The sequence below is a fragment of the Phyllosticta capitalensis genome (genome assembly GCF_038381095.1).
Source record: "Phyllosticta capitalensis strain CBS 128856 chromosome Unknown BKA78scaffold_12, whole genome shotgun sequence".
Taxonomy (NCBI): Eukaryota; Fungi; Ascomycota; class Dothideomycetes; order Botryosphaeriales; family Phyllostictaceae; genus Phyllosticta; species Phyllosticta capitalensis.
In genome coordinates, this window is record NW_027117450.1 from 400,819 (window position 1) to 425,096 (window position 24,278).

The following is a 24,278-nucleotide window of genomic DNA, read 5'->3' on the forward strand; positions in this document are numbered from 1 at the left end:
TGTTTGTTTTCTACTCTTCAACTTCTGGCACGAGCGAGCGAGCAAGTGAGTCGGTTGGTTGATTGCGGCTGGAGGGAGGAAGGGGTTTGTTTGGGCATTGATTGGGATGACGCGTCTGTCGTGTGCGTGAGAGCTGTTGTAGAAAAGACAAGTCCAATCAGTCAAGCAAGTCAGTCGGTAGTTCTTCAGTTTTACGTAGCCGTGCACTCTAGCTTGGTATGTCGTCTAAAGCCTCTTCCATCACACATCATTCACCCCCTTTTCTTTTCTTTTCTTTTTTTTTTTTCAGAAAAAGAATTCTCAATCCAGCCACCACCACCTCTGCAAATCGTCTCAATCCTTTCAACTAACTGCAATCCGAAATCCAACCACTTTAACCCCCCACCCCAATTTGCATCAAGTCCAAAACAAACAGACCAACACGCTCAATTTTTGGGACTACCACCACACACCCACCTCACCTTAAAACCTTTTCTGTCAACCACTTGCTCTTACCCCAAACTTCTTTTTCCTTGCCCTTGCCCTAGCTCCAAGGAGAAGAAGGTTTACATAGCTCCATGTAAAAGGTCACATTGGTCAGGCCAGGCCAGATGGAGGCTGCTCTAGCGCCCCTGATTCTGACCTAAACCGACTTTTTCCTCGATTTGTTATTCTATTATCCATGCCGCCTCCCCCGCCCCTGACCCTCAAACCCCTTGATTATTTAGTTTGGTTGGTTTCCCTCTGCTCGTCAAAAGACAGAAGACAACAGACATCGAAGGATTGAAAGTGGAGGTAGGGGCCTAGAGGGCGATCAAGGCTGCCGCGCAGTACGGAGACGTGTCAAGACCAATTGAGAGAAAGAGGGCGTGTGTGTGTGTGTGTCCAACGTGGTGCATGCATACAAAACCAGGAAGGTGTTGTACACAGTAGGGAACCAACAAACATGACACGACACAGAAGCCCTGGCCCCTCGGTCAAATCACACGAGAGAGAGGACGAAAGGACGAAAGGACAAATGCACAGAGACCAAACAAAACGGCTGACGTGACGCACCGACACCACACCACCATTCCAATCTCATTTCATATTCCTACCCCTGCCTACATACCTAGCTACCCCTACCCCTCCCTCCTCCTGATCCTACAAGCTCCTGCTCAGTCACTCGCTTCGTATACGTACTTGCACCTCCTCTCAGCAACACAACACTACACTAGACGTCTGTCTTACATATACTTCCATTGCTCGCAACAGCTGAGACGGCGCGGAATTTGTAAAAAAAAAAAAAAAAAAAAAAAACGACACCATACAACATCGATCGTGGCACTCCACTCCACTCCGTCATATACCCTTCCTATCCTGTCAAAAAATACAAGTTGTATACTAGTGTCAAGGGCATGAAAATCCACATCAATCAAGACAAAGAGAGGCAAAGGAAAAAAGAGAGAGAGAGGGAGTGGGGCAAGCAAGCAAGCCCTGGATGTCTATAGCCTCAGCAGTATTATTACCGATCAACGATCCAAAGCATTGAAGGAAAAACAGAGAGAGAAAATGAGAGATAGGAAAAGAAAAGCGAGGGGCGCGAGACCCCCGAGTCTTGTTGCATGGTCGAGGCATGCACCGTATACCGTGTAAAGCAACGCCAGTAGGAAAAGGTTCGGGTAGGCTGATGAGCGCCAGAATGGTCATGTGTGAGGGGTGAACCCGACGCGGCGAGGCTGCCGGGAAGTTGGTTTGGTATTTTTTGTTCCGAGTCGACGGAGGGAAGGGGTTCAAGTCAGAAAGGAGAAGGATGGGAAAGCTCTAGAGAATCTGAAGATTGCTTTTTGAACGTTGCTTTCAAACCTCATTAATGTTGTCAGGACTTCCTTCTAGTGTCTGTGACCATTGGAGTGGCTGTGTCCGCCGCCATTCTGCGTCGTGCAAGAGTCCTGACCCTCGACCGGCGGCGTCTTGGGGGGACAGCACTGCTTCCCATCGCCGCAGGCGTCTCCGCAGTCCAGCAGGCAGCACGCCTCCGAGTCCTCCCTGCTGCCCTGGCCGCCACGGAGACTACCCGTGGCGCTGGCCTGCTTGGTGATGGGAGCTCCCTTGACCCTGCCAGCGTGGTCGCCATCGCACGAGCTGTCGTCGCCGGAACCTTCGCGGCCAACGTGGTCGTGTTCTTCGTTGAGGCAAAACTCGGGCTGGATGGTGGAGCTGTGGATGCCGTACTCGTGGAGGCACTTGCGGATTGCACGTGCGAGCTCCATGTAGCGTGCGGATCCTTGGCCCTTGAAGTCAAACTCAACCTGGACGTGGAGGGAGGCAACGAGCTTGGTGTCGCTGAGTTGCCACACGTGCAGGTGGTGGCAGCTGATGATGCCGGGAAGATTGACAATGTCGTCCTGGATGTCCTCCACGTTGATGGACGAAGGAGCAGCCTGGAGGAGAATGCGCGACGCAGCCCTACAGAGCGGAATGGCCGAGCAGAGAATAATCACCGTGATGATGAGAGAGATGGCCGGGTCAGAGTAGAAGCGCCATGAGAACGGCGTCAGCCAAATGATGAGCGCGGATGCAATAACACCGACATTTCCCAGCGCATCGCCCATGACGTGGAGGAAGACACCCTTCATGTTGAGATCTTCGTGCGAGTGACCATGTCCGCCCGAGCCCGAGTCCTTGGGCTGGGCGTGCTTGTGGTTCGCGTGCGAGTCCTGAGATTTGCCGTGTGCGTGGCCGTTGTGAGAGTGGCGCTTGTTGCCCAGCAACGGGGAATTCTCAGACGGGTTGCCGTTCTCGTCAACCGCGTCGTCAGAGTCGCTCTCGTCCCTACGGGCCGCGTTGATGATTTCGTTCCGGAAAGAGGCGGGGTGGATGGGAAAGTCGTCGACCCTAGACCTGGAACGGCTGTGGCGACGGTACTGGCTCGTGGAAGAGGAACCGTCCTCAATCTCACCCGAATTCCTCTTCACATTCTTGCTCTGCGGCCAGTTGCCAATCTTGTTCTGAGGCAGCACATCGGCCACGTTGCCGCTCTCGTCGGCAATGGGGTCGTGAGAGTGTCCATGTCCTTCCTCGGCTGCGCCAAGCTCATCGTGACTGTGAGCATGAGAGTGTCCGCCGTGACTATGTCCTCCGTGGCTGTGGCCGTGGTCGTGGAACAAAAAGAGACCGACAATGTTGGAGGCGAGACCAAAGGAACCGACGATCAGGATAAGCTTCGGGTTGGAGACTTCTTGGGGCTCGACGAATCGCTGAATGGCTTCGAGGAAAATAGACAGGCAGAGGGCGACGAGGAAGACACCGTTGACGAGGGCGCCCAAAGTTTCGGCGCGTTGGAACTGGGGCCAAGTTAGCCGACGGCAATTACGAGGCACAAAACTTCTTACGCCGTAAGTGTAGACACGGGACCGCATCTTGGAGTTCGCGACCCGGACGGCCCATAGGCCTACGCAGAGGGACAAGACATCGTTGAGCTGGGCAAAATTAGTGTGATGTCACGGCGGCGCGATGTCTCGGTGTAACCAACCATGTGAAAAGCGTCCGCCACCAGCGCCAGCGAGTGCACGGCATAGCCTGCGAGAATCAGCGAGGGCTCGTGGTGAGCGAGGCAAGGAGACACGCACCGACTATGAGCTCGAGTAGGAAAAAGGCCGTGTCAATTGCGAGCAGGATCAAAATCCTGTTCGTCTTGGAGAGACCCATGATTGTCGTGTCGCGCGCAGCGAGGGCGAAATCGGTGGCGCAAAAAGTGTTGAGGTCGACGGCGAGGTCTGGACGGCAAGATGCGGCGGCGAAGCGGATCGCAGTGAGGAAGACTCAAGGCGCACTCATGGGCGAGCAGGTGGTGGTGAGTGTGGAGGGTGGAAACGGGAGTGGGAGGGTTTGGAGAGTTGTGTCCGTCGGCAGAGGAGCGGCCAGGATTTGTTAGGTTCGCGACTGCGGAGGAGGGACGGGACCCTCAGACTCACGCTCACGCAATCAACACCCGATGCGGCAAACGTCTCCTGCCATCGCTATATACCACTGTATGTACACCTCACTACACAAGCCGCCGAGCGACGTGCCATCCGCTTAGGCCAAGGGGCGACTATTCCATTCATTTCCCGGTGCTGGCTGTCGACGAGGCCGCTGTATCAAGATTTGGCCGAGCGTGGCATTCATTCCTCAGTCAACACTTTTTCTACAAAGAGGCGTCGACAGCGACAGACCAAAGGCGAGAGAAATTGCTGAGGTCGAAGCACGGCATCCTTCGCCTCCAGCCCTCCCCGCCTCTGAATCCAGGAACTGGAAAAAGCCTAATTTGGTGTGTTGGGCTGCCTCCGCGGCCTGTACCTGACCATCTGTCGCACCGTCCGACGGACCGAGCGCGTCAAAGGCGCAAGCCGAAAAAGACCTTCTGAAGGAATCGTCTATTTTGGGAGTGGCAGAAAAGTCCTTGTGTTTATATCCGATCTGATAGTCAAGACAGCGCACCGATATATTCAAAGCAGTACAGTAGAGCGACAAGGACGCGAGTGATCAGAAAGTAACCATGGATACACAGGCTGTACATACAGGGTATTGGCAGTGTCGCTCATGATCTGACCTGGCATGACTGGTGTCGCATCCCTGCGCAACATCCAAACAGACAAACGGTGCTTTTGTTTGTTCGTTAAAAAAGTATTCACATAGTCAAGCATGCACATGACCAGTGGTAGAATATCTTGGTCTAGTCGCATCCTCTCCCTGTCAACTAAAGACAGAAGACAACCCCGCGGGACTGGCTGCCCTGAGCCCCGCGCTACCTAATCCCTGCAGCCCTATCTGGCGCACGGTCTGCCGCTCTCTCAACCACGCCAACGTCATGTCCCAAACTCTCTCGACGACTTTTTCAACACCATGGCTCCCTCATCGCCATGGCTCGCCGACGCCATGCTGATGCTCGGCTTGGGCGTGGGCATCGCCATCGTCGTGCGCGGCGTCAGCATCGGCCTCCACTCCGTTTACCGCGACAGTGAGGTGGAAGAAGAACCAAACCCACCTCCCGTATCCCAGGGCACAGAAGAAGGTACCTGGACCCAACACCAAAGCCCCTTGACTGCCCAGTCGCTGAAGAACGTCTCTCAAGACATTCCCCTCTCGTCGCTGGGCATGCTGGCCACGACGCACCAAAACCTCGAAGTCCGCAAAGCCGCCATCGCCATCCTCACCAACCGCTTCCTCGCCGACACGACCAACATCCACGCCCTCCTCCGCGACGCCCGCCAACCCTCAGGCTCGCCACACCAGCGCGCCGCCGAGCTCGCCCTCTCCATGATCCGCGACACGCACGGCGTCGACCTCGACCAGTGGGATCAACGCGGCCAGCACCCGAGCCGCCGAGACCACCACCAATACGCCCGCCAGCTGTGGGAGGTGCTGCCATGCTCGCCCGACGAGCACGGCCGCTGGGAGATGCAGCCATCGTCGCGCGTGCCGCGGAACCACCACAGCGACGCCGAAGCCCCCAGCGACGACCTGACGCCCATCCACCTGACGCTCCCGCTCCTCCCGCGCAACCCTCCCGCGCCCGACTTCACAGAGGCCGACCAGGCCGACCTGTTCAACGACCCCGACGGCCAGTTCGACCCCGACTGGGACGACTGGGACGGCAACCAAGGCCTCGTTGAGCAGCACGCCCGCATCACGCGCAGCCTCATGACGGCGGCGCGGCGGCGCCGCGAGCGCCCCGACGAGGTGGCTCGCCGCCGCGTCAGACGCGAGGCCGTCGTCATCAACAATGGCGATCGTCCCATCACTCAGGACGACATTTTTCAGAGACCGGCCACCGGAGCCCCGCCTCCGCCTCCGCCGCCTCGCGCTGCTGTGACGATTGCTCCGGTTGAGCTTCATCTTTGAGCGTGACGAGTAAAATAAAGGGATTGAGTTGGTTTGTACAGTATTACGATGGAATGATTGAGCGCAGGAAAATAGTGGACGGCGGAGCAGGCCAAGCGCTGGCCAAGGTAGCGTTGGTTGCTCCGCTGCTTCTGATGCATTTTTTTTGATACCCCCATGGTCTCTTTTCTTCTGCCTGCATCGACTTGCACATTGGGTATACATGTATTTACAATTCGGAAGGGGGGGGGGAAATGGGAATCGGCCTGCTTCAGAGCCAGGCCTGAAAGCCCGAAAACGATGCCGCTACTTCTGGTCTGATAACGCAGTAGTTGGGGAAAGTGATTACAAAAGCCACGCAAGAAACCTTGCAAGCCCCCCTCCCCCCTGAAACGAATCAAAAAGGACATCATGAAAATCGAGACTTGAGATTTAAGCCCCACAACTGCTGGCTTGTCAAAAATGAAAAAAAAAAAAAACCACCTGTTCGATCACGCTCACCCCGGTCAATACGCACTAACCCAGCAGGGTATGTAGCGTCACGGAATCCTTTTTTTATCCACGGTTTGTGGCCAGACGGCGGGGTGGATGAAGTAAGTGGTGCCATCCCACACCCGTCCAGTCCACACAAACACAAGCACCTGGCGTCATACAGACGACAGCACTCAAGGACCAAGATTGCAGGGGGTGGGTGGGGTGCGGGGACTGGTCGCCATATAACGCACGACGCATCTCGTTTTCTTGGGACTAGCCTAGCCTGCATGCATGCTGGGGATGTTGGTATGGAGAGTATACGTTTGAAGTTGCGCCTGGAGGGAACAATTACTTATGAGAAAAGGTGAGAGCGGTGGGTGGTAGTGGTGGGTCGGTTTGGGGGGGGGGGGAGCCATCCAATGGTTGGACGTCGTGGTTTGTTGTTGTACCATGCAGTGTACCTCGCCACTGCGTGTGTTGATTGGCCAGTATCGGCGCTTGGGGGAAACAGCCTGTTCTCGGCGCGTCCAGGGTGGCTACTCCACCACGACGTTTGATGTTGGATGAGAGTTGGGGGCTGGAAGGTTTCTGCAATTGGACGGGTGCATGCGATGCGTTGCTTGGGACCAATGACGGATGCGATGGGTCAAGCCAACCAAAGGACATTGTGATTGCATTCAAAGTGCTCTGAGGGAACAAACTAATGCGGTTAAATCCAAGTCGAGGTCCAAGAAGCTGAAATGCAACTGAAATAGTTTGGCAGAAGGACATGAGGAAGAAGGGGGGAAATAATGAATGAAAAACAACCTGAAGTTCTGCCCCAAAATGACGAATCCAATCCAACGCCAGGCTCAAAAACACTTTGCCACGTGTTTTGGATGTGCTCATGCAAGCCTCGCCCAACCCTCTCCCCCAATCGATCAATCGAATATCCAAACTCACCCGTGATGCTTACGCTTGTGTCCTCCCTTGCGCCTACCTTTCTTGCCGTCCTTGCGCTCGGGATTGCGGTCGCTCCCATCCCAAGGCTTCGAGTAGAGCGCCGAGGCCTTGACGAGCTCGGCGAGCGCGCTCTCCATGACGGTGCGGCCCTCGAGCGTCTGCCACACCTCGTGCGGCGCCTTGTTGACGACCTCCCACGTGACCAGGTTGTCGGTCAGGGACGCCAGGTCGCGCTGCTTGCGCTCCCACTCGCTGCTCTTGCGCACCTCGATGCCCGAGCTTATCAGCGCCAGCGGCGCGCCGCGGTCCTGGATGGCGCGCGCGCTGACGACCTCGCTCTTGCTGAGCGAGTCGGCCACGAGGCTCTCCTGCAGCTGTGCCTTGATGTACTTGCCCGACTGGTACGCGTTGCGGCCGTAGACGCGGTCTTCACGACTGCGGCCCTTGAACAGGGCGCCGGCTATGCGCTGCAGTCCGAGTGGCGAGATGACTCCCCAGCCCCATAGCACGAAGCCGCGGCCGGCAGACCCGATGCGATGCAGCATGTCCTCGTGCATGGGATCCACCATCATGATGCCCGTGACATCGCGCAAGTGTCGCGACGAAAAGATGCGGCTCGTGATGCTTCCGATTCCGGCCGACACCAGAATCCAGGGGCCCTCTTCTCCGGCATGGGCTAGTGCCTCGGACAGCGCGTCTGCAGACATGCCAGCCGAATGGGGCGAGGGTGCATTGTCCGACCAGGCGTAGCCCGGACGGTCCCAGTAGCAGAAGCGCGAGATGGTGTTGTTTTGCCGGGCGCTGTAGATCCAGTGTTCGAAGCTTTGCTCGGCTGGGTGCTCGCCAGCCTCGAGCAAAATGGTTGGATCTCTGCGGTTCTTTGTGTAGGTCACGTTGCCGACGCATGAAAGATGGACGGCGTACTTGTCCCCGTCGACAAGGTACCGTTGGCCAGGCATTTCGAGCGTTGCATCCCGTGCACGGATTATGAGGGTCGCCGTCATCAGCACGGTTATGATGAACAGAACTACCAGAATGATGGTAGACACAAAGACGGCCAGCCACTCGCGAAGCGTGCGCCGGGACTCTGGTCTCCCCGTCAGACGTTCTTCCTCTTCGGCCTTGCCCCATGCAACGACTCTGTCAGCCAGCACGCACCATATGGCAACCACAAAGGCCCAGACGACGGACGCGATGCCGACCCAGCCCTCTTCGAGACGAATACGCCTTGCGGCCAGTATTAGAATCATGTCGACAAGGAGCACCAGTGCAACCAGCGCGGCCGTGACGCGCATGGCAGACGAGGGGGTCGCGAAGAAAAGGAGGGCGACCAACAGGTTCCCGAGGGAAAGGGTCGTGTACGAAAAGTCGAAGAAGCCGGATCCGCGCGAGTGCATGCCTGGTGGTGAAACGAATATCGAGACCAGCAGCAGCACCCACCACAGGAAGGTGACGACGAGGATGAGGACCGTCAGGTAGCGGGTGAAACGGACGCTCCATAGGTTGTACGGCGAGACCTGGGTAGGCGTGTCAGAAACAATGCTGTGGCATGAGAGCGGCAACTTGCAGCAGGGTCATTGGGATCCAAGTAGCCATCGGCGGGCCGCTGGCGCTGCGAGCCCAAGAGTCTGGTGTTCTCGTCCGGCTCGCGCGATTCGTAGGACGGACGTGAGGGTTGGCCATGGTCCTCGGATGGCCCCTCGTCGTCGTCGCGCTTCGTTCCCCAGAGAGAGACCATGGCGGCTCAAGTTGGCAAAGGCTTGAGCAGACTGGGGGGAGGGGATGGAGAACAGAAGAAATGGGTGTTGCAATTATGGGAAAAGGAAGTGGTGGACGGGTGGCAGCAGGGAACAAGGTCTGGACTCTGGCTGTCACCACAACGTCATGGCTGCAGAAGCCAAAGCCATAAGCAGCCTGGCGCCGGACTTCATTGTTCGCGTGCGATGCTATCAACCATGGTGGGGGAGCGGATGGGTGTGGTGTAAAGATGGTCGAATCGACACATCCTTGTGTCCATCGCTTCTCCGCATTTTCCTGGGTGCCAGTCGTCTGCTGCCCCCTGCTTCCCCTACATCATAGCACCTCGACAACAGGGAGTCCCTTCAACCTCCAGTCTACAACTCACCAACGACAACAAACTGCCTAAACCCCAGACCTGCTGACAGCACCAGCTTCTCACCACATTCCCAGTCAAAAAAGCCATCGGGACGCCTCACAGATAAACTCCCGCGCTGCACATGGCCGCCAGGCCAATCGCCTTTTTCGTCCAAGCCCATGAGGCTGCATAGCCCGCGAAGCACATCATCTACGACCGACACACATGCTGTGGTGTCCCCATTGCCAAGTCCCGTCTCCAAGGCCAAGTCCCACCGTCGTGTCAAGCGCTAAAACAATGAAGCTCCAGCTAATACGGCTTGTTGATGATAGTCGGCCTTGGACCTTGGCCACTGAGCCCGCCCATGCTTGTCCTCTCGCAGCGATATAAGCAATCATTCCTGGACGGCTTGCATGATGTCCAAGATATTTCTCCAGGGTGGTCTTGTTCTAGAGGTGCCAAGTCCATGTCTTTGCTGCTTTTCCTCTTTGCCATCAGTCTTTTCCATCTTGTCGAGTCCCTAGAATGAACCGAGAACAAAGACCAAAAACAATTTCTTCAACTCGGGAGGATGCCCTTCCAAGCTTGACCATTTCGTCCACATCGCTACTTTCCCAGAGTACGTCGGGTCCGTCGTCTGCCAAAAGCAAACCTACTCGCCCAAGCTCGACGCCTCAATTGGGCATGGTCCCCTCATCCAGTCCAACACCTCCAACGACATATCCACCTTCGACCGACGAGGCTCCCGATTCGCCAGACTCGTTCAGGACGCCCGACTCACCGCCATCGCCGGGCCTGCCATCTCCTGCATCACCTTCCACTACCATCTGGTCTAATCAGCTCTCGCCGACGTCGTCTCCACGGCCGCGAGATCAATCAAACCTCGACCTCAATAAACCGCTCCCCGTCCCTCCACCGCCATCCCGTCCTCCGTCAGGCTATGGCTACGCACGCCTACCTCCACCTCCACCTGCCTACGCGCCCTTCGACCCTCACGCTCTCCTCTTCACTATCGCCTTTCCGTACATCTACGCCAGCAGTGGCGACGCCAACGCCTCTCCGTCTCCATCATCAACATGTACTCCACGCTACCAGCTCTCCACGTCGCAGACGCGCGCCGGCCGGCCGTACCAACTGGCGCTGCGGCGTCTCACGCGGAGTGAGAGCAGGCGCATTGCGCTCACCACGACCGAGACGGCGGAGCCGCCAGCGGTGGCAGAGGCGGTACACATTCCGTTTGACTCCGACCTCACGCTGTATACGGTGACGTACTTCAGCCCGCGCGCCGCGGTGCCTGAGATGCGAGGGTGCAAGGCATCGACTGTGGCGGGTCGACTACAGCCGAGTGGACCCTTCCCTCCGGCGTCAGCGAGTGGGTTTCGGGCTGGACTGGGGCGCAAAAAGAGCAGAAATGGCGGTACTAAAAATAAGGGACGAGGAGCATGTTGGGAGCTGTGTCGGCTGACGCGGGAGAGAGATGGCGAAGATGGGCATGTCGGAGGAGGCGGTTTGGGACTGGGGCAAAAAGAGGTCGGCACGAAGTGGGGATACAAAGATAAGGATGCGTGGAGGAGAGAGGTTGTGTTTGCGGTTACGGAGAAAGAGACGGAATTGGGGAGAGGCGCGGCAGCAGGTGGTGAGCCGAAAGACGAAGCAGAAGAGAAGCGGGAAGAGGGCTTGGTGCGCAGAGTCAGGCGGAAAGGCAGTCTGGGGCTGTCTCTGCGACGGGGCTTCGGGACGAAGAGGAGCAGCGAAGACGACTGGACCCGCGAGCATCGTCGAAACGGCAACGGTGGTGAGCCAGACGACGAAGCCTCCTCGCCGACAATACACCACCGCAAAAACCACCACCGCCACCGCGTCTTCGAATGGCGCGCTGGCTCCGTCTCGCTCTCCTCGACAACCACCACCACGAACGCACCTCCACCTGCTCCCATCCTCCCTACCCAACTCCTCGCGACCTCAGGCTCAACAACATCAACGCAAACGCACCCATTCGCCCGCCCCATCCACGCAGCCACCGCGCCGGCATCCACGCTCCACCGCCGACCCAGCACGACGGCCCTGGCGCTGCGGCGCGTGGCAAGCCGCGTCTCGCTGCGCACGGCGCCCAGCTGCAGCACGCTGTCGACGGCTCCAACGTTTGCCTCGTCGTCGGCACCGTCGACCACCGCTAGAGCGGCACAAGGTGCCGGCGCTTTCCAGACGAGGACGGTGACGACGGGGCCGGCCGAGGTGCTCCGCGTCAGAGAGGAGACGCGGCGCTGGCTGCGGCTGGAGAAGCCGCTCGAGCGGCGCGCCTTGGACGCGTTGGTCGCGGCGTGGGTGGCTGGCGTGTGGATGGAATGCGAGGGGGCGTTGGGGTGAGCCGTCGAGTCGATTTTGGCGGCTGGCGAGCAACCATGCATCAAAACCCCTTTGGAGCTCATGAATGCTCAGACTTGAAGAGGAGGCAGGGGCAGCCGCGGCGGGTCGAAGTAGGTCGAGTTCGACTTGTAGTCTCAACCCTCATCTCCTGATCTTTTCCTCACTCAATATTCGTTCAATTATACCCTGACGGTTGGTTTAGTGGTCCAAGGTCGAACAGGTTGGTTGATTCGGCGACTAGATTGGATTAGACACGACATGAACAGCTTGCGAATGAAATTTTGGACAGAGCTAGATTGAGCGGTCGATCCGAAAGACCACCGAAATGAAAAGACTACAGTAGACGGTAGACGTTGCGGAAAAATTCGACAAGTTCTGCTGGTTCGGGGACTCAAAAGATGGAAGGGGGATTAGGAGGGAGATTTAAGAAGGAATTGAATTTCACTGCTTCTGCTTGAGTCCATGTCTGCATTTGTTGCCGCATCTGTAGTCAGCATGGCAAACACCAGCTATGCCGCTGCATGTGACGCTTTGAGTTACTACACAGGACGTTTTCGAGGAGGCATCTTTCAGTTTCACTCGGGGTCAAAGGGAAGAGAAGGACTCGCTGGCTGGGCCTTGATGTACTTCACCGTCCGGGAAGCGGTGGAGAGAAAAAGGGGGGGGGGGGGGGGGGGGGCAAGAAACAGGAGCAAAAGTGCAAGGAACTGATGGAACAAATCACACTTTCTCATTGGGATCAATAATTGATATCATCAATTACTTTGTCTCCTTCGCACTGGGAACTGCTGGCGCATTCCCCAGACCCAATACAGTACCTGCCGCCTTATCTACAGAAAACAGGAAACTCGCTTCCAGTGCCATCATCGTTCAAACTACCCCGTGTGATGTCCCCGAATCTTGCAACTCGAGCCTCTCCCCTCCCCTGCCAGACTCCCTCGAATCGACGACTAATTGCTCACCAATATCCGCAGCGCGGTCTCTCTCTTTGCATATCTCCCTTCAGTCATCCGCATCACCGCCAGCACCACCACCAGCGCTACCCACAGGCCGCAGCTTGACGCAAATGGCGCACCTGAACCTGCCATCCTCGCCATCGGCATCCTCGGCCTCCAATTTGGCCTTGACCACTGCATTGTCTTCTCCTGCTGCTGCCGCAGCTTCCGCGTAGTTCTGCCTCAGCTGTGCCAATTCGCTTTCCAAGCATCGCCGGTGCCACAGGTGGCGGCAGGCGAAGACGACGAGCGGCTGCAGCGCCACGGGAGCGAGGTCGTTGTTGGAGCTGTTTTTGCGCGCGCCCCCGCCGGCTACTATTGCTGCGGTGCCGCCGTTCCCGTTTCCTGCACCGACAGCGTCGCCAGAGCCGTTTGCAGAGGCAGAAGCCGATTGCGCGCTGCCGCTGCCGTTGCCGTTGCCATTGCCAGCGCCGTCGTCAGACGCAACGTTGTCCTCATCAACCTCATCCTCCACGGGCTCCGCCTTGCCCTTGCCGCGTCGAGCCCTTGCGCCCTCCTCGCCACCGCGGCGCTGGACGTCGCGCTCCCACCTCTTGCGCCACGCGGCCTTCTCGCGCCGCTCCCACTCGTCCCAGATGCGGGCGCCGCCCTCGACGCCGGGGCCCCACACGCGCCGGCGGCAGCCCTCGCACACGTTGCCCTTGGGCCGCCAGCCGCGGCCGCGGCGCAGCGTCACGTCCTGCAGGCGGGCAAAGACGTCCTTGTCGAGGAAGGCGTTGGCGAGCGCCAGGATGGTCGATTCGAAGGCGTAGGCGGCGAAGATGGAGCCAAGTACCGTGCGCAGGTCCGAGAGAGAGGGCGAGGCGCGCGATGCACGCGTCAGGAAGGCGCGCAGGATGCGGAGGAATGAGGGAGAAGGTTGCCCGGCGGCTGCAGGCGTGTGGTGCTTGCGCGCGGCGGCGATGGCGGCCGAGTGCGTCAGGGGCTTTGGAGCTTCGGCCGTGGCCATGCAGGCTAGGAGGGCAGAGAAGGTGTTTTGAACGTTTGTGCGGAGGCTGTTTGAGATTTTGGCCGTGTCCAAAGTGCTAGCAGGCGGAGTCTTGGGGTTGATTTGGGTGATTGCGGTGGCCACCTCCTTGGTCATCAAGACGACAGCGTCCAAAAGATCGAGCCAAAGGACCTCGTCGAGATCCAACTCTTTTTCAAAATCTCTGATGCCATTCACACGCGGTCTCTTCCCACCGTTGACTTGCTTCTTCGCTCTTGTCTGGCCTTGACACAACCACACACCAATTTTGGTGTACTTGTGCACGGCCTCCAGCAAGTCAGCTGCAGCTTCTTCGGTGTTGGCAGTGTCGGGACTGTTCCCAGACTCTTCGAGTAACCCAACCAGAGCCGTCTCCAAAGTTCCCAGGTGCTTGGACAGTCTGTTCATGGCATCACGAACCAGCCCATCTTGCGCCATGAGAACCACAGCTGCATCAATGACACCGCTGCTTTCCATGGCGGGGAGGACCTTGTCGAGCCGTAAATTGCCTGATCGAAGCAGTCCTACATACTCTGCGACATGTCCTGGCTCGTACTTGCACATGAGCTGAACAAACCGCTCGACAAAAGCGGCAGCTGGGGCTTCTGGGGGAAGTGACGACTGCCCCAGGCCAGACTGTCTTTCCGGTTCAAGCAGCGCTCGAAGATATTGAAACTGGAGATGAGGATCCGAATCGAGCTTGTCCAAAACGCCCGCAAGAAGCGCAGGAGTATGTGTTCGAATGGTTCGGGCAGTTCTTGCTGCATCGACAGTCGCAAGCTCGAGTGCATGCCGAAGAATCACGGCGTGAATGTCGCCTGTCTGCTTCTTGCTGAGACCCCTGTTGGGACGCGAAATGTCCCTGATGCAATCAAAAACCGCGCTCCGATCATCGGGATCGTTCAAATACGCTTCAAGCAGCCGAGCATGTTGTTTGGCGTTCCGAAATACTGCCTTGAGGACGCGATGGAACCCCGCCCGTTCGAACAAGGGCACGAGAGAGTCAATGTCCGGGGGATGGTAGACGGAGAGCAAGTACTCGACGCTCAGCTGGCAGTCATCCGCCACCGCTTCGGATGGGTAGTCGCAAAGACCCTCGAGAAGCTTGTGCAAAGTGCTTCCTGGGAGGATGATGTATTGAGGAAACTTAGGCAAATTACGGGCGATGAACATGTAAAAGTAAATCGTGTCCTCCGGGTCGAATTGGCCGTCACTCATGACGCCCAGGAGAATGTTGAGAATGTACTGACGCGTGGGTCTGCGTGCTGAGGACCGTTCAAAGGTCATGGCGTTGGCGGTACCATTTGGCGAGGATGCCTGGTCCCCGTTAAGGTATGAGTCCTCAAAGGCCTCGTTCAGCATGCTCATGAAGCTCCCGGTGTCGAATCTCAAAATCAGCCGCAGGTAGGGGAACGAGTCGTCAGAGTCTGCCGGTGGACTAAACACCTCTCTGCTGCCTTTCGGCCACTCCACCGCTTTTCCCGAAAATATGTACGAGTACAAGGCCGCCTTGGCCTCGTCAGCCTCCTCGTCTTCCAAAGGGACGCCGCCGGGGTATATTCTTCCAGTCAAAGTGTATGCGAGATAGGGGAATGTCTTCATCGCGGACGCCATTAGCTGCTCGTAAGGAGCACCGTCATGATTCGAATCCGAACTCAAGGTCGCAATGATTTTCAAAAGGTCTATCAGAGGTGTAATGTAGTCGCGCAACGACCGTGTCCAAACGTAGATCAGAGCATCATACAGATTGAACTGACGGCAGAGTATCGTGACCTGGTTGATGTCTATTGTTGATGTGTCGAGCCTGCAAATCAGTTCTTCCAATCGGTCGGCACGACCATGAGAGGCGTAATGGGTGATGAGGTCTTTCAAGACGTCGGGTGGGACTGAAGTAATTTCTTCCTCGACAATGCGCGGCTCCAACACGTCAAAAAAGATTTCCAGCAGACTTGCGCCCTGAAATGCTTCAAAGACGTCTTCAAACAAGAAGTCCATCTCATCCATGCTCAAGCAGGCATTGAAACTAGCAGTGGAAAGAGCTACGAGTTGTAATCGCGAGGTTTCGTCGTATTCTGACCAGTTCCGCGAAAAGGTGTACCTGAGGGATGCGGACAGCATGTCGACGAGTTTTTCCTGGACCAAGGCTTGTCGTGCCTCGTCATCGCTAGGCAGACCCACGGTCAACTTGTCAGCATCGCCATTATAGTACGCCGTGGCCAGTTCCAAGGCACCAATGTAGTCGCCCTCTTCCATGAGAGCAAGTAGGCGGTCGGCCCAATTTGACAGCGTTCCAATGGACACGTCGTTGAATCCAAGCAGGAAGAGCCGGCCCTTGAATGCGCGAAAGCTCATATAAAAGGCGTCAGCAACGACGCCATGTAATGAATCATCCCTTTCATCGTGTTGTTCGACGACGGAATGGAGCTGACGCGAAAAGAGATCCTGGTGAAAGATGTGCTTCTGGATGAGGTCGTAAGAGTCCGTCTGTCTCAAAGAATTGTCTTCCAAAATCACGAGCTGCTGGCTTATGGTTAACACTCCAATCACAGATCTGCTAAGCCACTGCACAGCTACAATGGCCTCCTCGGCTCTCCATCTGCTGCGAGGCTGGAAGTGCAGGATTGGAGGCTTGTTCTTCTCGGGGTGCTCTTGCGCGTCCACATCCAAGACCGTCAAAATGTTGGACCAACAGTACACTAGCTTCGTCTTGGAGACGCCTTGCTCATCGTGACCCGACGCATTTTTTAATTTCACAGCCGGAAACCAGGCCAGGCAGCCACTCAGAGTGCCATGAGGAGCCAACTCTTTGGGCCGCGTCGCCTTGTGTTGCGTTTCGGCAATAGGAGTAGTCGACACAATGACAAGCAGATAAGGTGTCAACAGGGCAGTCAGGCCAAGGGTATCAGTGGGCTGTTCGACGTTTCCCAGCGGAAGGGGAGAAAAGGCTAGAACAGAGCTCGCCTTTCGAGCTGGTTCAGGGGTATTTGGAGAGGGAGGGTACCGGCCAAGGATCCTAGTCGTTTTTACTGTACGGCCCATGGCTCCAAGGCCCCTGGTGGCCAAGTGAGAAAAGGCCATGCCACCCTCGTCTGCCGACACCAAGGCCGTGTGACGGGTACCCAGAAACCCAAGGTGGAAAACCGAAACATCTGAGACATGACCGTCAGACTGTCGGTTTTCCAATTCTGATTTGGCGAGCGGAGGAATGTGAAGGAAGGGCTTTGCTGGCCGCGCAAGCTCCCAGGTAAATATGTTGCCAGAACTGTGTCCTCCTGCAACGGTACTATGGTCGGCGGAAATAGCCAATGCGGTAACAGCACCACTTTCGATTGCTTTTGTTCCCGGTCCGATGATAGACTTGAGTGTCTGATGATAGTCAAAGACTAATATCAAGCCCTTTGAGGTACCCAGAATGATTGACGAAGCCACGGCCAGACATGTCGGTCTGCCAAAGTTCCGCTTTCCTAGCTCAGAAAAGGCCTGACCTGATATTTTGCGCAGTTTGGTCCACCGCACGACTTCCCAAGGCGGCTGCGGCGTTTCTGATTCATCCTGGGTTTGAAAAATCTGACTTGATAGAGAGGATTGGCGAGAATGCGCATTGAGAAAGGCCGGCGAGTCTGCTCTGGGCGAACCCAGGCTTGAGGACGATGTAATTCTTGCGGAGAAGCGCCGCTCAAAGGGCTGGAGCGGAGCAGGACGAGCTCGCTGAAAGGCAGCGAAGGAGGGTGGAGTACTGCTACTGGGGGAAGATAGCGCGGAACCCTGAGATGGTGAGCATGATCCTTGGACGTTTCCAAGACAGGACGCACCTGTATTGACGGCGTATCATCTGGTGTAGAAATGGAGCCTTCTGGGCTCATGGGCCCAGTCAAAGGGCCCCGGCGAGGCAAAGGTGTGGAAGAGCCTTCAGACGCGGCATCTTCTTGTTCCTTGACCTTGCGATATCCATGAAAACTGGTGCCATTGGTATCCTCTGCCGCTTTTGCGCCCAATTCCTTTTGCTCTTCCTCTATTATATGTCTGAGCTCCGAGCTAGGACGTTCCGCACCACCTTCTGCCGCCGGATCCGCAGGTCCATGTCCAGAGAGCGTGTTAGCGCTGACTTGTTCACTGCCGCCGCTGACATTGCTCTCTCCATCTACGGAGCTCATCGGGCTCGACTCTCGATGTTCATCGCTCCGCTGGAGAGGGCGTGGGGATTGCAGAGACTAAAATCCCAGGCGGCGATTCGGACTTGGTTCGCGGTGACGATATGCGGGACCGTGGGCAGAGAAGCACGAGCACCGAGACCGGGGCGGAGGCGCGGGGCGAGGGGAGGGGGGTGGAATTGGAGCTTGGCGCAGAGCAAATGTCCGAGTCGCGGTGGTCGTCCAGGTGTTTATGGGGGAGAAATGGAGATGCGCGGCGGTATGCGAAGCCGTTGATGAGGTGCAGTAGTAGCTAGGTAAGGTACGGGAGTCCAAGGTCGGGACGCGCCACGTGCTTGCAACCAAGTGCCCTGCCTGCCACCAAGCTACCCTACGACTGGGATGAACCTTTTGACCACCTCCGGGCGCCAACCTCCGCTCATATTGCCCAAAGATCTATAACCTCGCTCCAATCCGCTCCCTCGTTTGCTTTTGTTCTCAGCTTCGTGTCCTTCGCCCTGTTTCGACCTTCCCGTCCAGGCTGCACCATTCGCGCGCCACACTAGCTACGACTATCTGACATCTTCGTCGTGCCTCTTACATTGCGTGAAACTCGTTGCGTTCCGCTCTCCACAGCCACAGCTTTCTCCCAACTTCACCGCCACGTCAATTATCTACTTCTTTTCCTCCTTCTTAACGCTCTCTCATTTCCGTCGTCTTCTCCAGTCCTTTCTGTTTTTGCAGTCTTTCAAAATGCTTCTCCCACGTCAAACAAACGCTCCTACGAATAATAACAACAACGATGGAATCGTCCTCGAAGACGATAGCCGGTTCGACAACTTTTGGTTTACTCGCGTAAGAAATTCGCCGAGCTGGAGAAATGTGCATTTGCTAATATTGAAAAGACTGGCTTTATTGTCAAATTCACCATTTTCAGCGTCCTCGTCCTCTTCTTTCTCCTCTGGTTCGTCGGGGGCTATTACCACGCCCAACGCCGTATGAAAAAGGGACTGGCTCCTCTGCCATACCACCGAGTAAGTCGAAAATGTTCATCATTTTCAGCGCCAGTGCTAAATCTTGCAGTGGCTTCTTCCTAGTTATCAGCGGGCGCGCTTCGAGCCGTACGTGCGCGAAGACTATACCTTCTACCGTCCGAACCCCCAATACCAAGGTCACAACATGCAGCCCTATCAAGAACCGCTGCCTCTGTACAACAACGACGTTCCTCCAACATACCAGCCGCCGGCGGGATCAACAAAGGTTGCGCCGGAGCAGCACTATGGTCCCCCACCCACTTCTTACAGTCCGCCCCCTGGCCCGCCACCATCAAGTGGTCAAACGACTGGTGTAGTCGATGAGCCCACCCAACCCGCGCAGGCGCACTCAACAGGTGGCTCCAACCCGTGGCGGCTTTGATCTGCTGCCTAAAGCATGAGGCATTGTGGCGTTGCAAACCAATCGGGGTCATAGCGATGTCATCGCATATGGGGCATATACGAACGCCCTTGATAATGAAACACGGCCTCACTGCATGTAGGCAGTTCCATTCTGGGGCATTAATCAATTAATTTTCTCGCGGGTCGTATCTTCGTAGTCGTGACTCCCGGCATGTGCGCAATGTCCTTCATTCAATGTCCATTGGCTCCACGTCCATGACCTGCGGATCCGTGTCCACATCGGTGGCCATTGCTTCGACCTGTGGCTCTTCGACCGCCGTGCCAGCCTGTGTTGCTGCTGAGCCATCTGGTGGCGACCAGTTTTGACCGGCTCTGGCTCTTGCTTCGATGATTGCCTTTCGGACGCTATCCTTGTCCTCTGGCACACTCAACGACTGTGGTATGCTATAGAGAACCAGCTGATTATGCTCCGTCGGTTGTGGGACTTTGGTCTTCAGCAAGTGAGGTGGAATGCGATTGAGATGCTTCTCAATGTCCGGCAGAAAGATCGGTTTCTCCTCGTCTGACTCGATATCGGCCAGCTCTTGGTCCAGGTCGTAAATGTACACTCTATCCTTGGTCTCATCTATAGGCATCCAGTCATCGTCGACGGGGGCGCGTTTGCGCTGGCTGATCTCGCCATTTGGGAGGGGTTCGTGGTGAGGCGCTTGGGCCGTGGCGGGGTTGCCAGCAACGGGAATGTAGAGCTTGCCATTGTTCTCTGCGCTTGAGGTTAGAGATGGGGCAGGATGAGAGTGAGAGATGTTGGAATTGGAGCGCGTACCAATGTTCAGCAGGTTGAAGCGCTTCGCGAGGCGCTGGTCGCTCTCGAGAGCTTCGGAAGCTGGGCGCTTCTTGTTGACGCCGGAGGCTGGTATGGATGCCATTCTGCGGCCATCACAAACCATTCAACCTCATTCGCGGCGACAAAAAAACTTGGAGCCGAGATCGATTTCACGTCAAAGAAAGCTGCGGGCCCTAGTGCATTTCGCGCAACGCCGGATCCTTTGATTGTCGACTTCAACCGAGTGCATGCTGCGTTGCAGAGTCGGCGCCGTGAGTCACGGTCGATATTTGACCTCGCTGAAGTCCCGCTCGAAGCTTCTACAAATTCCTAGCACCAACACCACAACCACCTCGACCTCCACACACTTCATCGCTGCTACTCGCGCTTCATCCAGCCTCCTCCGCCGCTCCACCGGCTGTCCCCGCCTTCGCCCAGCGCCTTTGCTGCTCCCCGCGGCGCTGCAACGCACCATGGCCTCCGCCGCCGACCAACATCCCACCTGGTCTGCCTCCAAGGTCCGCTCCACCTTTCTCGACTACTTCAAGCAGAATGGCCACACCTTTGTGCCCTCATCGAGCGTCGTGCCTCTGTCCGACCCGACGCTGCTCTTCACCAATGCCGGCATGAACCAGTACAAGTCCATTTTCCTCGGCACCGTTGACCCAAACTCGGACTTTGCCACGCTCAAGCGCGCCGTCAACTCGCAAAAATGCATTCGCGCCGGAGGAAAGCACAATGACCTCGACGATGTCGGCAAGGACAGCTACCACCACACATTCTTCGAGATGTTGGGCAATTGGAGTTTTGGTGACTACTTCAAGAAGGAGGCCATTCAGTACTCATGGGAGCTTTTGACCAAGGTCTACGGCCTGGAGCCTGATCGCTTGTATGTCACGTATTTTGAGGGCGACGAGAAGCTGGGTTTGGAACCGGACACCGAGGCCAGGGATTACTGGAAGGCAGTTGGCGTGGCCGACGACCACCTCCTCACGGGTAACGCCAAGGACAACTTTTGGGAGATGGGTGACCAAGGTCCTTGCGGTCCCTGCTCTGAAATTCACTATGACAGAATAGGCGGCAGAAACGCCGCTTCTCTTGTCAACCAGGATGACCCGAACGTTTTGGAGATTTGGAACAACGTCTTCATTCAATACAACCGCGAACCGGACAGGTCTCTGAGGTCGCTGCCGCAGAAGCATGTTGACACGGGTATGGGTTTTGAGCGCTTGGTCTCGGTCCTGCAAAACAAAATGTCCAACTATGACACCGACGTCTTCACTCCGCTCTTCAAGACCATCCAGGACATTACGGGTGTGAGGGAGTACCGGGGCAAGTTTGGTGACGAGGACCCTGATGGAATTGACACCGCCTACCGCGTCGTTGCGGATCACGTCCGTCTCCTCACCTTTGCCATCTCTGACGGCGCCATTCCTGATGCTGTCGGCCGTGGTTACGTCGTGCGCAGAGTGCTCAGAAGAGGAGCGCGCTATGCCCGCAAGTACCTCAACACCGACATTGGCGACTTTTTCTCCAAGATTGTTCCTACCCTCGTCGCGCAAGTTGGCGACATGTTCCCTGAGATTAAGAAGAAGGAGAACGATGTCAAGGAGATTTTGGATGAAGAGGAAAAGGCCTTTGCAAAGAGTTTGGACCGTGGTGAGGTTGTGTTTGACAAGTACGCCAAGCAGGCGGAAGCGGCTGGTACCAAGAAGCTCTCTGGTGCCGACGTTTGGAGGTTATACGACACCTACGGTTTCCCTGAGGACTTGACTCTCATCATGGCCGAGGAGCGAGGCCTCACCATTGACGATGCTGAAGTCAGAGAGGCGCAAGCAAAAGCAAAGGAGGCCAGCAAGGGCGCGAAGAAGGCCGGTGCAAACTTGGTCAAGCTCGACGTTCACGCAATCGGAAATCTCCAGGAGATGAAGGTTGCACCGACCCAGGACGACTACAAGTACGGTCGCGATGACATTACCGCTCACGTCAAGGCCATCTTCCACCCTGAGAAGAAGTTCATCAAGAGCACTTCCGAGGTGGCCGAAGGCGAGCAAATTGGTCTGATCTTGGACAAGACCAACTTTTATGCCGAGCAGGGCGGTCAAGAGTACGACACTGGCAAGATCATGATTGAAGGCTCCAGTGAGGCAGCTTTTGACGTTCAGAACGTGCAAGTTTCCAACGGATACGTTTTCCACACTGGCTACCTATCCTACGGCACCATCTCAGTCGATGACGAGGTCCTCTGCGAATACGACGAGCTCCGCCGTCATCCCATCCGCAACAACCACACTGGTACTCACGTTCTCAACTATGCCTTGCGTGAAGTCCTTGGCTGGGAGATTGATCAAAAGGGTTCTCTTGTCGCTCCCGAAAAGCTGCGGTTCGACTTCTCGCACAAGTCGGGGCTGTCGGAGCAGCAAGTCGAGAAGATTGAGGCCATTTCCAATGCCTACATCCGCGACAACCGCAGCGTCTACATTGAGCCTCTCGCCCTGGCTGATGCCTACAAGATTCGCGGTGTGCGTGCCATTTTTGGCGAGAAGTACCCTGACCCTGTACGCGTCGTCTCCATCGGTGTGTCCGTGTCCGACATCATGAAGGACCCAGACAACGCCGAGTGGGAGAAGCTCTCCATTGAGTTTTGCGGTGGCACTCACGTTGCTTCGACCGGTGAGATCAAGGAACTTGTCGTCCTCGAAGAGGGTGGTATCGCAAAGGGTATCCGCCGCATCATTGCCGTTACTGGCCAAGGTGCCTACGACGTCCAACGCGTCGCCAACGAATTCTCCGACGAAGTTACTTCCCTTGAGAAGATGCCCTTTTCGTCCGACAAGGAGACAACCGCCAAGAACATCCAGACCCGCCTGAACGAACTCACGATTCCGCTCCTCGAAAAGGAGAAGCTGCGTCGCCGCGTGGCTGCCGTCTCAAAGGGCATCCTTGACGAGCAGAAGAAGTTGAGCAAGGCTGAGAACCAAAAAGTGCTGGATGCGGTCAAGAGCCACTTCGAATCAAACAAGGAGACCAAGTTCTGCGTCCTGCGTCTCGAGTACAGCCAGCACACGAGCAAGGCGATAACCGAGGCAATCAAGTACGTCAGCACGAAGGAGAAGGACAAGGCGGTCTACCTTGTGGCGGGTGACGAAAAGGAAGGCAAGGTCGCCCACGGGTGCTACGTTGGAGAGGTAAGTGCTTGAAGATAATTCAATGGTTATGGCAACTTGCTAACGTTCCAAAGCACTTCGAGTCCCAAGGTGCCTCTGCTGCCGAATGGGCCAAGGCCGTCTCCGCCATCATTGGCGGTAAGGCTGGCGGCAAGGGTAAGACGGCCGTCGGTCAGGGCACAAATCCGGAGAAGGTCGACGATGGCGTCGAGGAAGCCAGGAAATACCTTGAGAAGTTTAAGATTTAGATGAGGTTGGATAAAGAGAAAAACAAGAGCCGATGTAGAAAATTTCATCGCAAGTCATTCAGAGAAGGATTGGAGCTTTGCCGGTGCAATCGCCTCTTCTGACGAGCTAACGGTACCAGGGGTCGGATCTGCCAAGGGGTTGGGCATCAGGGGGACTCGGCAAGGGGTGGCATCCCAAATTGCGAATTCCTGCTTTGACAATGACGTCTCCGGCCCGGGAATCGATCTACCTACCGCCTTGTCATCCCGGATATCACGCTGGAGACCTGACTTGATCGATCGCCCCAGCTCAACGGCGTAACGCATGGACCAATGAGCATGTCGGTTGGTTAAGAAAAATCGCCAAAACCGTGCGAGCGTCTTTAAGCTTACTTGGGTGCCGTCAGCCACCGCCCTATGCGGGACGCAAGCCCACTTTCGAGTCTGGCCCGACTCAAAAAGCGGCTAGGCAGGGTCTGCTCGCGTCTCAAGACTCTGCTAGTCGCGCATGCATTCTGGAAGCGGAACTGACTAGGGTCTCAGAATATGCAGGCTGGCATGCTCAATGGAGCGTTTACCAGCTACAATTGGAGAGGCTGAGAATTGAAAGCTGACTTTTCGACCTCTGCCAGGCGCCTTTTTCCAGGTCGCGATCCGAGTGCTTCCATTCGGGAAACGAAGCAAAAGACCGATGGCCGTTCTGGAGACGTCCGACGGGGATTGATTGAGCAGTGCATGTGAAACTTCTGGCGGAGTTAGCTCCAAACGGCAGCAGTTGCAACAGCTGCAAAGCGGACTTCCAATAAGCTCCGGGGCTAAAGGGTCGTAGCGGGGATGGCTCGATTAAAGC

At 56.4% G+C, this 24,278-nt stretch overlaps 8 protein-coding genes across 8 annotated transcripts; 4 read left to right on the plus strand and 4 right to left on the minus strand.

Annotated features, from left to right (window-relative positions):
• Positions 1 to 1,850: 1,850 nt before the first annotated feature.
• On the minus strand, positions 1,851 to 3,669 carry BKA78DRAFT_299868 (cation efflux protein; the record flags this gene model as incomplete). Its single annotated transcript, XM_066887121.1, has 4 exons — positions 1,851 to 3,305; positions 3,354 to 3,440; positions 3,494 to 3,540; positions 3,591 to 3,669. The coding sequence occupies 4 exons, from the start codon at positions 3,667 to 3,669 to the stop codon at positions 1,851 to 1,853; spliced, it is 1,668 nt and encodes a 555-aa protein (XP_066739061.1).
• Positions 3,670 to 4,845: 1,176 nt separating this feature from the next.
• Positions 4,846 to 5,844, plus strand: BKA78DRAFT_357019 (uncharacterized protein; the record flags this gene model as incomplete). The annotated part of the gene is made up of 1 exon (XM_066892152.1): positions 4,846 to 5,844. The coding sequence occupies one exon, from the start codon at positions 4,846 to 4,848 to the stop codon at positions 5,842 to 5,844; it is 999 nt and encodes a 332-aa protein (XP_066739062.1).
• A 1,096-nt stretch (positions 5,845 to 6,940) lies between these two features.
• Positions 6,941 to 9,222, minus strand: BKA78DRAFT_326367 (mitochondrial integral membrane protein). The gene is made up of 2 exons (XM_066889429.1): positions 8,807 to 9,222; positions 6,941 to 8,756 (listed from the first exon to the last, which is right to left on the minus strand). The coding sequence occupies exons 1-2, from the start codon at positions 8,975 to 8,977 to the stop codon at positions 7,236 to 7,238; spliced, it is 1,692 nt and encodes a 563-aa protein (XP_066739063.1). The 5' UTR covers positions 8,978 to 9,222; the 3' UTR covers positions 6,941 to 7,235.
• A 521-nt stretch (positions 9,223 to 9,743) lies between these two features.
• On the plus strand, positions 9,744 to 11,922 carry BKA78DRAFT_49865 (uncharacterized protein). The gene has a single exon (XM_066893276.1). It carries the CDS (start codon positions 9,860 to 9,862, stop codon positions 11,699 to 11,701), a length of 1,842 nt encoding a protein of 613 aa, XP_066739064.1. The 5' UTR covers positions 9,744 to 9,859; the 3' UTR covers positions 11,702 to 11,922.
• Positions 11,923 to 12,378: 456 nt separating this feature from the next.
• BKA78DRAFT_362545 (Golgi CORVET complex core vacuolar protein 8-domain-containing protein) lies at positions 12,379 to 18,129 on the minus strand. The gene is made up of 2 exons (XM_066892465.1): positions 17,497 to 18,129; positions 12,379 to 17,449 (listed from the first exon to the last, which is right to left on the minus strand). The coding sequence occupies exons 1-2, from the start codon at positions 17,836 to 17,838 to the stop codon at positions 12,704 to 12,706; spliced, it is 5,088 nt and encodes a 1,695-aa protein (XP_066739065.1). The 5' UTR covers positions 17,839 to 18,129; the 3' UTR covers positions 12,379 to 12,703.
• A 345-nt stretch (positions 18,130 to 18,474) lies between these two features.
• On the plus strand, positions 18,475 to 19,334 carry BKA78DRAFT_49879 (uncharacterized protein). Its single transcript, XM_066893277.1, has 3 exons — positions 18,475 to 18,669; positions 18,720 to 18,848; positions 18,898 to 19,334. The coding sequence occupies exons 1-3, from the start codon at positions 18,568 to 18,570 to the stop codon at positions 19,228 to 19,230; spliced, it is 564 nt and encodes a 187-aa protein (XP_066739066.1). The 5' UTR covers positions 18,475 to 18,567; the 3' UTR covers positions 19,231 to 19,334.
• A 104-nt stretch (positions 19,335 to 19,438) lies between these two features.
• On the minus strand, positions 19,439 to 20,137 carry BKA78DRAFT_258639 (uncharacterized protein; the record flags this gene model as incomplete). Its single annotated transcript, XM_066885299.1, has 1 exon — positions 19,439 to 20,137. The coding sequence occupies one exon, from the start codon at positions 20,135 to 20,137 to the stop codon at positions 19,439 to 19,441; it is 699 nt and encodes a 232-aa protein (XP_066739067.1).
• A 370-nt stretch (positions 20,138 to 20,507) lies between these two features.
• Positions 20,508 to 23,449, plus strand: BKA78DRAFT_258948 (tRNA synthetases class II (A)-domain-containing protein; the record flags this gene model as incomplete). The annotated part of the gene is made up of 2 exons (XM_066885324.1): positions 20,508 to 23,222; positions 23,276 to 23,449. 2 exons carry the CDS (start codon positions 20,508 to 20,510, stop codon positions 23,447 to 23,449), a joined length of 2,889 nt encoding a protein of 962 aa, XP_066739068.1.
• Positions 23,450 to 24,278: the final 829 nt, after the last annotated feature.

What these genes read in the sequence shown, in the direction of transcription:
- BKA78DRAFT_326367 (XM_066889429.1), bottom strand. Translation starts at nt 8,977, where the DNA reads ATGGTCTCTCTCTGGGGAACGAAGCGCGACGACGACGAGGGGCCATCC. An exon ending in TGGATCCCAATGACCCTGCT is followed by an intron (nt 8,757 to 8,806) that starts GCAAGTTGCCGC and finishes ACGCCTACCCAG; the next exon opens with GTCTCGCCGTACAACCTATG.
- BKA78DRAFT_49865 (XM_066893276.1), top strand. Translation starts at nt 9,860, where the DNA reads ATGAACCGAGAACAAAGACCAAAAACAATTTCTTCAACTCGGGAGGAT.
- BKA78DRAFT_362545 (XM_066892465.1), bottom strand. Translation starts at nt 17,838, where the DNA reads ATGAGCTCCGTAGATGGAGAGAGCAATGTCAGCGGCGGCAGTGAACAA. An exon ending in ATGATACGCCGTCAATACAG is followed by an intron (nt 17,450 to 17,496) that starts GTGCGTCCTGTC and finishes TCACCATCTCAG; the next exon opens with GGTTCCGCGCTATCTTCCCC.
- BKA78DRAFT_49879 (XM_066893277.1), top strand. Translation starts at nt 18,568, where the DNA reads ATGCTTCTCCCACGTCAAACAAACGCTCCTACGAATAATAACAACAAC. An exon ending in ACAACTTTTGGTTTACTCGC is followed by an intron (nt 18,670 to 18,719) that starts GTAAGAAATTCG and finishes AATATTGAAAAG; the next exon opens with ACTGGCTTTATTGTCAAATT. An exon ending in CTCCTCTGCCATACCACCGA is followed by an intron (nt 18,849 to 18,897) that starts GTAAGTCGAAAA and finishes TAAATCTTGCAG; the next exon opens with TGGCTTCTTCCTAGTTATCA.